This window comes from Drosophila ananassae, chromosome XL (assembly GCF_017639315.1).
Source record: "Drosophila ananassae strain 14024-0371.13 chromosome XL, ASM1763931v2, whole genome shotgun sequence".
Lineage (NCBI taxonomy): Eukaryota > Metazoa > Arthropoda > Insecta > Diptera > Drosophilidae > Drosophila > Drosophila ananassae.
The window spans coordinates 13,324,308-13,338,224 of record NC_057931.1 but is presented as its reverse complement, the minus strand read 5'-3'; the positions used below and the strand labels follow the sequence as shown (position 1 = coordinate 13,338,224).

The window sequence follows — 13,917 nt, the reverse complement described above, 5'->3', positions numbered from 1 at the left end:
GCCGCAGAGCGCGTTTAAAAGGATTCAGTTTCAGACTCACACACTGGGGGCAGGGTCAAGGACAGGGACTGGGACTGGGACTGGGACTGGGACTGGGACTGGGGTAAACAAGTGTCTACTCTGTAATAGTAATAGTAATAGTATATCTTACAAAACGACCAAAACTGTCCAATTTAGCGGCTTTAGTACTGAGATTAAAACTAGTGTCGATAGCTGATAATATCTAATCGTAAGTATGATAGTAACTCTTTATAATTCAGTCCATAGAAAACATAAACTCGTTCAACAAGAGGCTTGGCTACTTTTCGAAGCGACAATAATCACTACATTTATTTCAACATTAATTCGATTGATGACTTTCTTTTTTATATTTGTTTTTTCTTTAATATAATACACCGATTTATATTCGTTTTTTCGCCAAGTTTCGCCAAGTGTAGGGGCCGCCTCCCACTCCGATATTCATTTAAAAACATATCCGTCCATCCATATCCATCTTTCCAATCCATCCATGAACTTCGTGACGCTCGCAGCCAGCGGCGGAGAGAACGGAATTATGGCCAAGTCACCACACCAGGCAAGCGGGGGACAAGCCATAAAGATAGACACGATGACTCCTAAGACGCGACAAGTTGATCCCGCACCGTAAACGCACTCGTAAATGGATCAGCGTATATGTACGGGCGTATCTGTACGGGACCTATCGACTGTAAACCACTCCGAAACTGATGCGAGTTCTTCACCAGGACCAGGATGGGCCGGAGGCTTGGCTAGTTGGGGGATGTGACATTTATTGCATTATATTTTACCGTAGCCTAGGAGCTGCACGACTCATGCCCAGAGGGTAGCGCCATATATAACTTAGTGGGTGAAAATAAAAAAAAAAAAATAACAAAAACTTAACATATGGCGGCGGGAATGGACAGGGTATCGAAGGAGGATTGCGCGTGGGTTCATCCCGCCACTCGTTGAGCCCAGAAGGAGGAGGAGGAGCAGTCGCATTTGGATCTATACATACATTAAAATAAGAATGGAAGAATGAAGCTGTGCCGCTAGATGGGTAGACGGGTAGAAGGGTGGCCGTCCCAGCCTAAAACTGGAACGGCGGCGCATCGCGGCACGTATGTGCGCCCATCGGCGTGATGAGGACGTGCAGGGTAAGTGTGTTCCGCTGATTGCCCGTCAAATGGGGGCTCAAGTATGGGGATGTGTGCTCCAGCTCCTCGTAGGGCAGCAGGTTGTCCAAATTGATGACGCGCGACGTGTCGGAGAAGTACTCTGTGCGCTCCACCACCGTGCGGATATGTGAGATCGTGTTCTGCACACCAACGATCAGCACGGCAATCTGGAATGGAATGGACATCGGGATTTAAAGTGATCTGTTTCCACACAACTGGCTAGGCTAACCTTGAAGCGCTCCTCGCCAATGTTCTGGTGCTTGCAGGTCACCCGCAAGCGGACCGTGTTCAGGGAGCAGCCTGGCACATCCTCGCCGCACACCATCTTGGCCTTGTTGTACATGACGCCGCGCGGAAAGAACTCTATCTCCCAGGTGGTGCAGGGATCTGTTCGGGGGAATCATTGTTTGGAATATATAGAAAGTGCTTAGAATTCTAAAGACGACTGCTCACCATCCTCCACCTCGGCGATGTGGCGCTGCGAGAAGAAGAGCTTCACGTAGTTCTTGTAGTCCTCGATCTCGTCGAAATTGTGCACGTCTATGTCCACGCTCCAGGTGTCGTTCCAGTAGAGGCGCGGCGTGAACTGCAGCTCACCGGACTCGGTGGCCCGCACCTCCCGCACCCGATCCTCCTGCCCGGACTGATAGCTCATCCCAATGGCTATGCGATCGACGAGGAACTCCTTGTGGTACTCGATCAGCGGCTCCATCAGCGACAGGTGCGACAGTTCCTGCGGCGTCATCATTCCGAAACGGATGTGCGTTACCGTCTGTTCGATTAGCTCCATAAAGCTGGCATTGCTACTGGCCCCGGAACCGGACGCCCCGGACCCGGTTGCCGCCTCCATTTGCTCCCGCCGGTGCAGGAGCCAGGTCTGCACAATGGCAAACAGTTTGTACTCGCTGGTGATGACTATGTCGTTCTGCTGCAGCAGGAGCTGCATTATGGCCGGATCCATTTCCACAAAGTCGCGCGACTCGGCCACCATCTCCAGGTTCCATTTGAGGAACCGCTTCAGTGTCTCGGTGAGATCGTTGTGGGTGGGGGTGAAGGAGAGCGTGTATTGCAGCCACGAGACCAAGTAGCCGCTGGTGGCCGCCTTCGCCACATGCTTCGTCATGTAGCCGACGCATAGGTCTATCAGGTCGCGGACATTGTATTTGTCGCTCAGCGCCAGCATCGGCATCACCGTCTGCAGGGTGACAGCAATGTGTCCGACATACAGGTACTTAATGAACTGCGGGAACACCGCCGAGCAGCATGCCTCCTCGTGCAGCTCAATGACGCGCTTGCTGCACTCGTTCCACTCCGGGTTCATCAGCATCACTTGGAACACCTCGCTGCTGGCGCACAGGATGACCCGGTGTGCCGGATACTCCTTTCCGTCCACGAGCAGCACAATGTCCGACATAAGCTTCTCAGCATACAGGTTAGCGATCTTGTTTAGAACGCTGTTTGCATCGACCATCTGGAGAGGATTAGCAGTGGGGGATTAATAGTGACATAAATGATTTCACTGAGATTCGGTCAACTTACCGTGCTTGCTCCATCCTGGGCATCGTCTGTCTCCAGACATTTGCGTCGTTTGGCATCCTGATCATCATTGGGGTTTGTGCCGTTCACGGGACTCTCCAATGGGCTTTCATTGGGATTTGCTGGCGGAGATGGTGGCGGAGTAGCTGCGTCACCAGCACCCACAACAGCCGCTGCGCCGCCACCACGGGGCTCGGGTGCACCAGGGGGTGCACCAGCCTCTGCACCACCCGCTGCACCTGCCGCCCCACCTGCACCTCCGGAGCCTGGCGCTCCGCCCCCGCTCGAGCTCATCGGGAATCGAGAATGCGCGAAACGGCCCACACCAGGCGGGTGTTGTTTTGCTACGACGATTCGTATGACTCAAATACACTCTAAAGGACCTCTGTGCTAGCACAGACCACAAACATGGCGAATCGGATTGTCAGCTGTTAGAGCAAAAAAGAAATCGATGGAAACATCTATGCCCGATTAACTGTTATCCATCACTGGAGAAATCAGTGCTGTAAGCTGTTCAATCTCAATAAGCAATAGGGATTTTTTGAATTTCGACATGGCAACATGGTTGCCATACTTTTACATTCGTGTATTTTACATAAACGTATGTAGAGAATCATAAAATTTTCAATTGGAAAAAATCTTTGAACAAAAACACAGCTAAAAAAAAATTTCAGACTACGTTACCCGAGAAAGGAAACTTCAAATTTGTAAATTGCCATTAATCTAAGACTTGTTTGCCTTATAGACTTTTCGTGCATTGTGCGCTCACATTTTGTACCAGACATAACATAACACTGTTTATCGGGGTCGGTAGTGATCGCTGTAGAATATTTTGCAACACCGTTTACTAGCTATGTACAGTTTGAAATTTACCGGTGCACTTTATTAGCGTCTCCTGCACTTGTTACGAACTAAAAATTAAGAATAATCGATAATTGCGATCGCGAAAGGAGCCATGGTCTTCGTCGAGCACAAGACTAAGATCCTGGAGCTGACGAGCCAGCACGTGGATCGCCTGCATGAGCTATGGTCGCATATGTTCGAGCCGAAGACTTGCGAGGAGTTTCTCGTCCGACTGAAGGATCACGCCGATAGCTTCTACACCGATCTGTTGAACGAGTCCCGGGAGAAGCAGCAATGTATCCAGAAGGAGATATCCAGCCTGCGGGCCGAGGCCAGCACCCTAACACATCTGCTCCACGAGCCCATGGATATTGGCGATCGTCCGGAGGACATGCCCCTGGTGTTGTGGCAACTGAAGCTGGACGAGAGCATCGAACACCTACGCGACGGTCTGGCCAAGCGGCGGGCGGAGATCAGTGATATGCTGCAGAAACAGGAGCATTTGTGCAAGGAGTTGGGCGAGCAGCCACTGCCCCTGCTGGACGATCCGCTGCCCACGGTGGAGGAAATGGGCTATTTTCGGGAGCACCTCGATCAGCTTCGCGATCAGCGGGTGCGGCTAGTCGAAGAGATGAAGGAACTGCGCCAAAGCATCAAGCAGGACATGAAGGTGCTGGGGTGCCTTCCGCAGTCGGATGCCGAGGAGCGTCTCCTCAACCAGGTGAACCATACTCTCACGCCCGACACCTTCAAGAGCCTACGTCGCATGCAAGCGGAGTTCGCCGAGCAGGTGAAGGAGCTGCACGAACAGATCGACGACATGCGACAGAAGATCCATGTGCTGTGGGAGCGCCTCCAGGACACCGACGAATACGCCCAACGGCGGGTGAGGGAGTCCACGGCCTACACCCAGCACACCTACGACGTGCTGCGGGAGGAGCTGCACCGGTGCCAGGCCCTCCGCCGCCAGAACCTGAAGGTCTTCATCGATCGCCTGCGAGTGGAGATCAAGGCGATGTGGGAACTGACCCTCAAGGGTCCCGCGGAATGCAAGCGATTCGCTAGCTTCTACAACACACACCTCACCGAAGAGGATCTGGAGCTGCACGAGCTCGAGCTGGACAAGTTGAAGAGGCTATACGAGGGGAACAAGAAGATATACGAGATGTACAGCAACCGTGGGGAGATGTGGGCCCGCATGATTGCGCTGGAGGCGAAGGCCAACGATCCGAACAGGTTCAACAATCGCGGCGGGCAGCTCCTCAAGGAGCAGAAGGAGCGCAAGGCCATTACGGCCAAGCTACCGAAGATCGAGCAGCAGATAGCGGAGCTGGTGGAGGAGTACGTGAGTCAGGCCAAGGTGCCCTTCCTGGTGAACGGGGTCAACATTCTGGAGCAGATGGCCGCTGACTGGGAGAATCTCCGCCAGCCGAAGCAGGCGCCGCCCCTCTCCGGCAAGAAAGAAGTTGGCCACAAAATGATGCCGCCGTCGGCGCCTCTAACGCCCAAAGCACTCAAAGGCAAGCCCGGCGTCTACGGGTCCACATCATCGCTAAAGAAGACGCCGTCGAAGATGAAGTCGCCCAGCGCCGCCAAGAGCACGGGTAATCTGCAGAAGCGGCGCCACCCAAACACCACCAACAACAACATTGAAAACACCAACGAACCAACGGCGGCGGCAGCGAAGAGGAACCTGATTGCCTCCCTGGAGTGCAACAACGGTGTCCTGGGGACCAATACACAGCGAAAGCTGCTCAAGTCGCCGCAGAAGAAGGTGCGCGTGCTGGACTACTCGTTGCGCCGCGAAAAGGTCAACGGGAGACCCAGCATCGGTAGCCGAAGCGCCCACAGAAGCCGTCCCATCCCCCAGGTGCGCGTCCAGCCGCCGTCCAGCGAGGACAACCAGAGCGACGACAGCGAGGACGTTGTGGATTTGTTGTCGCCATAAACCCGTATGATATATTTATGTTAAGGCGCACCCCGATGCAATAGTACCAGCTGCTGATCTGTGTTCTACTTTACGACTATAGGGACAATTGATATTTTAAGTTTATATACTAGGTACCATTTTATGTATTTTCAATTATTTAGCTAAAGCAGAAATATACTTTAATTTGCAATATTTTACGTTAAAGGCAAGGCCTGCTTCGATTGTAACAAGGACTGCAAGGTCTTACTTATCATGGAGTCAAGTCAGAATAGGCCTCTATAGTCTAGATTCTACTAGAAATTAGTATATACGGTAAAGGATACCTTAATGTTTGAAATGCAAGGCTGGCAAATTGGTTGGCCAACAAAGCAGGCGGGGAATTTTCGTTGAAAGAAAGGGAGTATGTCGGGAGACCCATCTAGCACAGCATCATTGAAGAAAAGTCTTCGAAGCGAACGGACCTAACTATGGCAGGAGGGAAATCAAGCAAAAATCAAGATTCCGGCAAGGGAAAGTCAAATAAGACGGAGGACTCTGGCAAGGAAAAGGCAAATCAAACGGAGGACTCCGGCAAGGAAACGGCAAAGCCCATGTCCCGATCGGCTCGCGCTGGCCTCAAGTTTCCGGTCGGACGCATCCACCGTCATCTGAAGAGCCGCACCACATCCCATGTACGGGTTGGGGCCACGGCAGCAGTTTACTCTGCCACCATAATGGAGTACTTGACCTCCGAGGTGATCGAAATGGCTGGAATGGCTTCGAAGGACCACAATGCGAAGCGTATCACGGCTCGGCACTTGCAGCTCGCCATTCGCGGCGATGAAGACCTCACCAACCTGGTCAAGGCAATTATTCCTGGTGGCGGCGTCATTCCGCACATACATGCGCCACTGCTGCCCAAGGACGAAGAGAGCCCGGGACCAGAGGACCCGGAACCGGAGAAAAGCCAAGAAGAGGAAACTGACGAGGAAGCAGAGAACGAAGATGACGAAAAAAAAGAAAAGAAGGCCGAATAGAAACTGCAGATGACTTAATCGAATCATTTGACACATCATTTGGGCTATTCTATTTTATATAACAATACCATTTATAATTAAATATCATATCATATTCTTCATAATTTCCGTTTTTATTTTCTAAAGAACATTTAAATTTAAACGTCATTCAACCCATGGGCATTACTTTTTAGTGTTGGGCAAGGGATAAAAAATTGCAAGGAACATAACATTTCAATTTTTTATCCCATTAGAAATTGAAAATATTTATTAATTTGATATAAAATATTTATTATTTACATTATTAGGTTAAATTTAATAAAAACCAACGAATGTTTCATAAAAATATTAGAATTGCCAATTTATGGAAAGCACTATTCGGCTTGCCACCTTGTTGAAAACTCATTTCGTCGGTGTGGCAACATTTTCGGCCGCCATTTCAGTTTGAATTTACCGATAATTTCGTATAGCGTCATTCAGGAACTCAGTACTCTGGAATGCACTCCAAATAACTCCAAACGGTGGCCCGTTCAAAGGCGAAACAGAAAATAATTCACAGTGCGAAAGATGCACTCTCAGTAGTGATTAAATTAGACAGCAAACAAAGCAGCTCGATCCCAGCGCGTCAGACTACAAAATAAACAACAGAAACGATATTCGGATTCCCACAATGAATGTCCTGAGCAGTCCCACGGCCATTAAGGCCAAGATCCTGGAGATGACCGGCGAGCACGTGGACCAGCTGCACGTAATGTGGTCGCACATATTTGAGCCGAAGACATGCGACGAATTCCTCCTTCGGCTGAAGGACCATGCCGACAGTTTTTACACAGACCTGCTGAATGAGTCGCGGGAGAAGCAGCAGGGCATCCTGGACGAGATCGCCGGCCTGCGGGCCGAAGCCAGCAACCTGACCCGCCTGCTCCACGAGTCCGTGGACATTGGGAATCGGCCGGACGACATGCCGCTGGTGTTGTGGCAACTGAAGCTGGACAAGAGCATCGAGCATTTGCGCGAGGAGCTCTCCCGGCGGCGGGCCGAGATCTGTGAGCTGTTGCTGCAGCAGGAGCAGCTGTGCGAAGAGCTGGGCGAACTGCCTCTGCCCCTCCTGGACGATCCGCTGCCCACGCCCGAGGAAATGGACTGTTTTCGGGGGCGGCTCGATCAGCTTCGCGAACAGCGTGTGCACCGGGTGGAGGAGATGAATCAGCTGCGCCAGAGCATCAAGCACGACATGAAGTTGCTCGAGTGCCTGCCGCAGACGGACTCAGAGGAGCGCCTCCTTAACCAGGTGAACCACACTCTCACGCCGGAAACCTTCGAGCGGCTGCGTCGCATGCAGAAGGAGTTCGCCGACCAGGTCAAGGAGTTGCGCGAGCGGATCGACGACATGCGACAGAAGATCCATGTGCTGTGGGATCGCCTCCAGGAGAGCGACGAGTACGCCAAGCGGCGGGTGAGGGAGTCCACGGCCTACAATCAGCGCACCTACGACGTGCTGCGGGAGGAGTTGCAGCGCTGCCAGGCACTTCGCCGCCAGAACCTGAAGACATTCATCGAGCAGCTGCGCATCGAAATTAAGGAAATGTGGGACCTGACCTTGAAGAGCCAGCAGGAGCGGATGCGCTTCTCGAACTTCTACAACGACTGGTACAACGAGGACCTGCTGGAGCTGCACGAGCTAGAGCTGGACGACCTGAAGAGCTTCTACAACAAGAACAAGGGCATTTTTGAGCTCTACGAAAGCCGGGCGGAGCTGTGGGCGCGCATGGAAGCGCTAGAGGCGAAGGCCAGCGAGCCGAATCGCTTCAACAATCGCGGCGGCCAGCTGCTGAAGGAGGAGAAGGAGCGCAAGGCCATCACGTCGAAGCTGCCCAAGATCGAGCAGCAGATCACGGAGCTGGTGCAGGCTTTCGAGGCGCAGGAGAACACCCCGTTCCTGGTGCATGGCGAGAATATTCTGGAGCGCATGGCGGAGGACTGGGAGCGCCATCGTCAATCCAAGCAACAGAGCTCGGCGCGAAAGAAGACACCGGCCCCGTCGTCGGCCAGCAAGTTCATGCCACCACCAGCTCCGGGATCAGTGGCTCCTCGCACGCCACGCACACTCCGCAACATGTCCACGCTGTCCAGCTCGACGATGTCCCTGCGGAAGACGCCCTCGCAGCAGTATCTGCGGCCACACAACATCACCAAGAGCACCGGCAATCTCCACAAGCGGCTGCATCCCCCAGCCACCGCCCAACCAGGGTCCAAGACTCCGTCCGCCAAGCGCAGCCTCATGAGCTCGCTGAACTCCATCAAGGCCTCGCCGGCACTGCGCAGCCCTGCCCAGCGCCTGCTGGCCGCCAACCAGAACCAGAGCCAGCTAAAGTCAACCAAATCGCCATTGAAGCGGGTTCGCGTCCTGGACAACACGCTGCGCCGCAGCGGCGGCATGGGCAGCAGCCGACGCAGTATTGGAACACGATCCAGCAAGAAGATGCGCACCAGGGAGTCGCCGCAGCACGCTGGACCCGAGGAGACGGACTACACCACGGACGAGAATTGTGAGAATGGGGACACGTACGAGGAGTTCCAGCCGCCGAGTCGCTCCTCGATGCTGCCACGAATGCGCCACCAGCTGGCCCTGCCCCGCAAGCGTCAGATGGCGGCGACCATGAAGCACCAGCAGAAGCAGCAGCAGCAGCTTACAGAGGAGCCAGAGCAGCCAGAGCCCAGATTCAACTTGCCGTCGCCGAGGGAGAGCATGATGCTTGTTCCACGTAGAGATTTTTAGATTATTTGGAGATTAACTGAAATTAACACGTACCTACTCCCTCGTTCGTATTTGGTTTTCTTTTTTAATGTATTTCATTATATTTTCTGTTTTTCGTTTTACGTTGCACCAATAAACACGATTTCTGTTTGCTGAATGGCACAATGAGCCTTTTGAGATGATATTGGATGGAGTTTTCGAGTTGTTTTCTTCGATTTCAACACTTTTTTTAACAAACTTGCACTTAAAAGTTTAAATATATTTAAAGTCAAAACTATACAACCATTCCCAAATCTTAAAAAGTTAAAAAAGACAAATCCTATAATTAGGATATTTTAAAAGTAAGAGTAAGAGAATTATCCTTTCTAATACTAAAATAAAATACGTAATGGAACTATCCCCCACACTTTCACACCAAAAACATTCTTGCACTTTTATTTCATTTAAAAAATACTACCTTTTAAGTTTAAAGTTTTTCAAAAACGTTTTTTGTTTCATTTTTACCTTGTACACTGACGGAAAAATACTTCTTTTGACTAAATTACTTTAAATTGGTTAGGGTTTTTGAGTTTTAGGTTTAAGTTTAATTTTTTTACTTTTATATTTGTATTTAAAGATATATATTCCATATTTTTACCATGTACTTAAAGTTGTAGAATAAACTATTTGTTAAAATAAATTAATGAAACAAATGTTTTCTATCGATTTTGTGGAATATAGTTCCTGATCCTGATCAGCAGTTTCTCCTTTTTTGAATTATTTTTTAAGAATTGGGCCAGATTTTCGATAGACTCTGACTGGAAATGATTGAATCCCATGTTTTTATAAAAAATAATCAATAATTTAAATAAAAATGTTTAATTGAAAAAAATCGCCCTCCTCCTCGATTCTCACAAGTGGCAGCTAAGCAGTGCATAATTTCATTTTTTTTAAATGTTGAATTTTAGTTTATTGTAAATTCTTAAAAAAAGGCTCTCCTCCTTGGGAAAAAATATAATTCGACGTATTTCTTTTTTATAAAAAATAAGCAATAATAAATATAAATTAATAAACCCATACCCACCTCGATACTTATAGGTGGCACCTAATGAGTGCCTTTCGATGATTTTCTAATTATTAACCGAGTTAGGGATCTCGGTGCACCTTTAAGAAAGCAAAGTGCTATAGAATATAGCAACCTGATCCCTTCCGTGCCGAATCGCAAGTCGATGGCTTCAGAACTGAGCGTCTAGTTGCCGCTGGACAGTGGATCTTGTGTCCTAAAATGTAAAAAGGTGCTCTGCCGAATGAAACAGGTAAATAATACATGGGTTTTCCGTATTTATTTTGCTCATCAATAAAACATCCGGGGGTTAGAAGCAAACTCTCCTACGAACCACACTATACACGGATGTATGATTTAAAAAATTGTACCAACCGCCCGCACTGCACTCGGAGGTGCAGGCAGTTCCTATTCGACTATTAAATACAAATTAACACGTTAAAAGAGAGCACAGGCCAGGTCCTGGTGCCTGGTCCTGCGCCTGTGATGTACACTTCGTTGGGCAGCCACCTGCCTCGGCTATGTACAGATGGAAGCTTAAGACTACACTGGAATAGTTGTGTGAGTTCGGATGATGCAGTGGGTCGGTCTGCCGTCGGAGCACAGCTATTTGGCGGTGTCGCTACCGCTCTGGCTGTGCTGGCTACTGCCGCCGTGGTTGTACATGAGATGCGCTAAAAGAGACAGAGACGGAGCGATCCATTAGAGAAAGACAGCAATATGCAAGGGGAAGAGGTCTGCATACCCATCACGACGGGAGGGAAGTTAAAGGCGCCAAACGGTGCGCTCGCATTCACCGCCGTTGGCGCGAAGCTGTTCCCGTCCAGAGTATTTCCCGCCGCCACAGACGAGGAAGTGTTTCCCGGTGCCAGTACCCCTGGAGCAACGCCACTATTCTGATACGCGCCCGGCGAGTGGATGACGGTGGTGGAGGAGGAGTTGTCGGCTCCGATTGCGGCCGACAGCTGGGGATCAGAACCGGCGGGATAGCGAGCCGGCGGCATCACCACCGTCGTGAGATGCGACTGCCCACTCTCCTCCAGGAGACCGGTACGCTGGAGGCGACCCGTCTTCGTCTCGATGTGCTTGTTGTGGGCGGTGAGGCAGTGGTTGCGCATGTTGTACAGCTGCAGGAAGTAGGTGTCGCAGTGCGGACACTTGTAGCGCTCGCCCGTATGCCGACGGATGTGCGCCTTGAGGTCGTTGCTCTGCGTGAAGCTCTTGGGGCACTGGTCGCACTTGTAGGGCCGTTCACCGGTGTGGGTGCGCATGTGGATGGTCAGGTTGTAGGCCCGGTGGAAGCTCTTGCCGCAGGTGTTGCACAGATTTGGCTTCGTGCCCGTGTGGTAGCTGGAATTTCAACAGTTTTCAGTTAACAGTCCTAAATCTGTAAGGGATTAGCACTCACCGCTCGTGGACCTTGAGATCGGTGGCCCGGGGGAAGGCCTTGACGCAGTAACGGCACTTGTAGGGCTTCTCGCCGTTGTGGCGCCGCATATGGACGCGGAGGTAGTCGTTTCGGGCAAAGCTATCGCCACAAATGCAGCAAAGGAAGTTCCTCTGCCCGGTGTGGGTCTTCTCGTGCTCCCGCAGCTGCGCTCGCTCCCGGAACGTTTCGTCGCAGCTCTTGCAGGCGTACAGAAAATCGGTGTGAAGCAGGGTGTGCTTACGCAGGTAAGTCTTGCTGGAGAAGCGCTTCGAACAGTACTCGCAGGTATGCTCCGCCAGTTGCATTTTCAGTTCGCTGCCCGGCTCCAGGCCCTCGCCGTTGTGCTTGCTCAGTTTGTGCCGCTCCAGGGCGTCGGGACGGGCGAACGCCGCCTCGCAGAGACTGCACTTGTGCTCCTTGTTGCTGTGCAGGCTTTGGACGTGCGCCTTCAGGTGATCGCTGCGCGCAAACGCCTTCGGGCAGTGCGGGCAGTTGTGGGGCTTCTTCTCCAGATGCGACAGCTTGTGGCGCAGCAAGTGGCAGTGGCGCGAAAAGGTGCGCTGGCACACCTCACACCGGTTCTCCGGATTGGAGGTGGGTGAACCCTCCTTTTTGCGGCGACGCCGTCGCTTTCCTTTTTTCCCCAAACGGCCGCCGGCGTCCTTCAGCGGTTCCTGCTTTAGCCGGAACCCTCGGCTCGGCGCCTCGTCGTCATCCTCGCCATCGCCCTCATCGTCCTCCTCGTCATCGTCGTCCTCCAGACAGCTCTCCTCTTCGACGTAGTTGTAGAACTGGTCGTCGTCGCTAAGCGGCAGTTCCCCGGCGGCCCGAAGATGCTCCAGGAAGTCCTCGCCGCCCATGAAGGCATCTTCGTCTCCCGCCCTCTCCACTTTGATGCTCATCTGCGAGTCGCCGCTGGGTTCGCCTGGAGAGGATAAAATTTAAAATCAGTTTCAGGATCCTGCCAAGAATCGGACACTTACTCTTTACATGGGCATCCCCGGAGGCTTCGGCTGGGACTACAGCCTTCTCCCGTCGTCGGCGCTTCTTCTCGAGGTTCAGTTGGGCGACCAGGTCGACCTCCTCAGCCTCCAGGCAGGGCTCCGGCTTGATGTGCAACCATAGCGCCTGTTTGGCCTCGTCGTTGTCATCGTCCTCCTCCTCGTTGCTGGAGATTGGGTTGGTATTGCACTCTAGGGCAGTTGCTCCTTCATGGTCGTCGCCCTCCTCGTTGAGCAGGACCTCAGCGGCGACCAGTTCGTCGCCATCCCCGCCCTCCATAGTGGTCTCATCGTGGTCCGCCGACGGCCAGGCTGACGGAAGATCGTCCTGCGAGCGATTGTGCATGTTGCGCATGTGGCGCAGCATATGGTCGCTCCGGGTGAAGGTCCGCGGGCAGTGGCCACACTGGAGACGAGCGGTCTGATCGTGGCTCTTTGCCAGGTGGATGCGCAGCTGCCGGAGATGGGGGAAGCTCTGGGGACAGAACTTGCACTTCAGCTCTTCTTCCTTGTCCTCCCTTGCCGTCCGGTGGACACGGTTTCGGTGCAGACGGAGATCCATGCTGTTCAGGAACTTGTCGTGGCACAACTCGCACGACAACAGGGCCACTTGCTCCGTCTGGGTGGACGCCTCGGCGCCGGAAGCCTTGACTTGGGGAGACCGCCCCAGGAGTGCTACCAGGGAGCAATAAGAACGCTCCGCGTCCCGCTTAAAACGGTAGGCGCTGCGCGCTGCCTCCGCACAAGAACCGCACATGTGCGCTGGCATCCCGTCTTGCCTCTCGCACGGATGGACTGTGCACTCCTCCAGGATGCGGGCCAGGTTGGCGTCCTGCTCCACGGGCACCTCGGCGAAGATGAAGTGCAGCTCTCCGTCCAGGGAGGCGTCCCTAAGGCAGACACGGCATACGCGATCCGGGTCCACGGCATCCAGTTTTCCGTGCACTGCCGGCTGGGGCGGGATTCCCGTCTCCTGTTCCGGATCCGGGCCCGGCTGCGGATGGGGCGATGCCATGGCAGGTTGCGCGTGCTCAAGGTATCGCTATAGCAAGTGCTCATCAACAATTATTACCGCTGCCGCTGCTGTTGTTGCATATCCCCGGATTTTACTATTTTTTTTTTTATTTTCCCAATTCCCGTTTGTCAAAAATACGGTCACTCGAAGCATTCACTCCAACCATCGATATTTCTGATGTGGCCTATCGATA

General features: G+C 52.3%; 5 protein-coding genes across 5 annotated transcripts; 3 read left to right on the top strand and 2 right to left on the bottom strand.

Moving 5' to 3' along the window:
* Positions 1–763: 763 nt before the first annotated feature.
* Positions 764–3,208, bottom strand: LOC6503136 (BTB/POZ domain-containing protein 17). Its single transcript, XM_001963461.4, has 4 exons — positions 2,715–3,208; positions 1,629–2,646; positions 1,405–1,562; positions 764–1,342 (listed from the first exon to the last, which is right to left on the bottom strand). The coding sequence occupies exons 1-4, from the start codon at positions 3,003–3,005 to the stop codon at positions 1,088–1,090; spliced, it is 1,722 nt and encodes a 573-aa protein (XP_001963497.2). The 5' UTR covers positions 3,006–3,208; the 3' UTR covers positions 764–1,087.
* Positions 3,209–3,346: 138 nt separating this feature from the next.
* On the top strand, positions 3,347–5,681 carry LOC6502969 (protein regulator of cytokinesis 1). The gene has a single exon (XM_001963460.4). The coding sequence runs from the start codon at positions 3,667–3,669 to the stop codon at positions 5,500–5,502; it is 1,836 nt and encodes a 611-aa protein (XP_001963496.1). The 5' UTR covers positions 3,347–3,666; the 3' UTR covers positions 5,503–5,681.
* Positions 5,682–5,815: 134 nt separating this feature from the next.
* On the top strand, positions 5,816–6,606 carry LOC6502970 (histone H2A.V). Its single transcript, XM_001963459.4, has one exon. The coding sequence runs from the start codon at positions 5,952–5,954 to the stop codon at positions 6,498–6,500; it is 549 nt and encodes a 182-aa protein (XP_001963495.1). The 5' UTR covers positions 5,816–5,951; the 3' UTR covers positions 6,501–6,606.
* A 298-nt stretch (positions 6,607–6,904) lies between these two features.
* LOC6502971 (protein regulator of cytokinesis 1) lies at positions 6,905–9,394 on the top strand. Its single transcript, XM_001963458.4, has one exon. It carries the CDS (start codon positions 7,150–7,152, stop codon positions 9,256–9,258), a length of 2,109 nt encoding a protein of 702 aa, XP_001963494.2. The 5' UTR covers positions 6,905–7,149; the 3' UTR covers positions 9,259–9,394.
* Positions 9,395–10,540: 1,146 nt separating this feature from the next.
* Positions 10,541–13,901, bottom strand: LOC6503135 (zinc finger protein 84). The gene is made up of 4 exons (XM_001963457.4): positions 12,692–13,901; positions 11,688–12,633; positions 11,025–11,629; positions 10,541–10,953 (listed from the first exon to the last, which is right to left on the bottom strand). Exons 1-4 carry the CDS (start codon positions 13,722–13,724, stop codon positions 10,886–10,888), a joined length of 2,652 nt encoding a protein of 883 aa, XP_001963493.1. The 5' UTR covers positions 13,725–13,901; the 3' UTR covers positions 10,541–10,885.
* Positions 13,902–13,917: the final 16 nt, after the last annotated feature.

What these genes read in the sequence shown, in the direction of transcription:
- LOC6503136 (XM_001963461.4), bottom strand. Translation starts at nt 3,005, where the DNA reads ATGAGCTCGAGCGGGGGCGGAGCGCCAGGCTCCGGAGGTGCAGGTGGG. An exon ending in CATCGCCGAGGTGGAGGATG is followed by an intron (nt 1,563 to 1,628) that starts GTGAGCAGTCGT and finishes TCCCCCGAACAG; the next exon opens with ATCCCTGCACCACCTGGGAG. An exon ending in TTGGCGAGGAGCGCTTCAAG is followed by an intron (nt 1,343 to 1,404) that starts GTTAGCCTAGCC and finishes ATTCCATTCCAG; the next exon opens with ATTGCCGTGCTGATCGTTGG.
- LOC6502969 (XM_001963460.4), top strand. Translation starts at nt 3,667, where the DNA reads ATGGTCTTCGTCGAGCACAAGACTAAGATCCTGGAGCTGACGAGCCAG.
- LOC6502970 (XM_001963459.4), top strand. Translation starts at nt 5,952, where the DNA reads ATGGCAGGAGGGAAATCAAGCAAAAATCAAGATTCCGGCAAGGGAAAG.
- LOC6502971 (XM_001963458.4), top strand. Translation starts at nt 7,150, where the DNA reads ATGAATGTCCTGAGCAGTCCCACGGCCATTAAGGCCAAGATCCTGGAG.
- LOC6503135 (XM_001963457.4), bottom strand. Translation starts at nt 13,724, where the DNA reads ATGGCATCGCCCCATCCGCAGCCGGGCCCGGATCCGGAACAGGAGACG. An exon ending in GATCTCAAGGTCCACGAGCG is followed by an intron (nt 11,630 to 11,687) that starts GTGAGTGCTAAT and finishes TTGAAATTCCAG; the next exon opens with CTACCACACGGGCACGAAGC. An exon ending in CTTCCCTCCCGTCGTGATGG is followed by an intron (nt 10,954 to 11,024) that starts GTATGCAGACCT and finishes TGTCTCTTTTAG; the next exon opens with CGCATCTCATGTACAACCAC.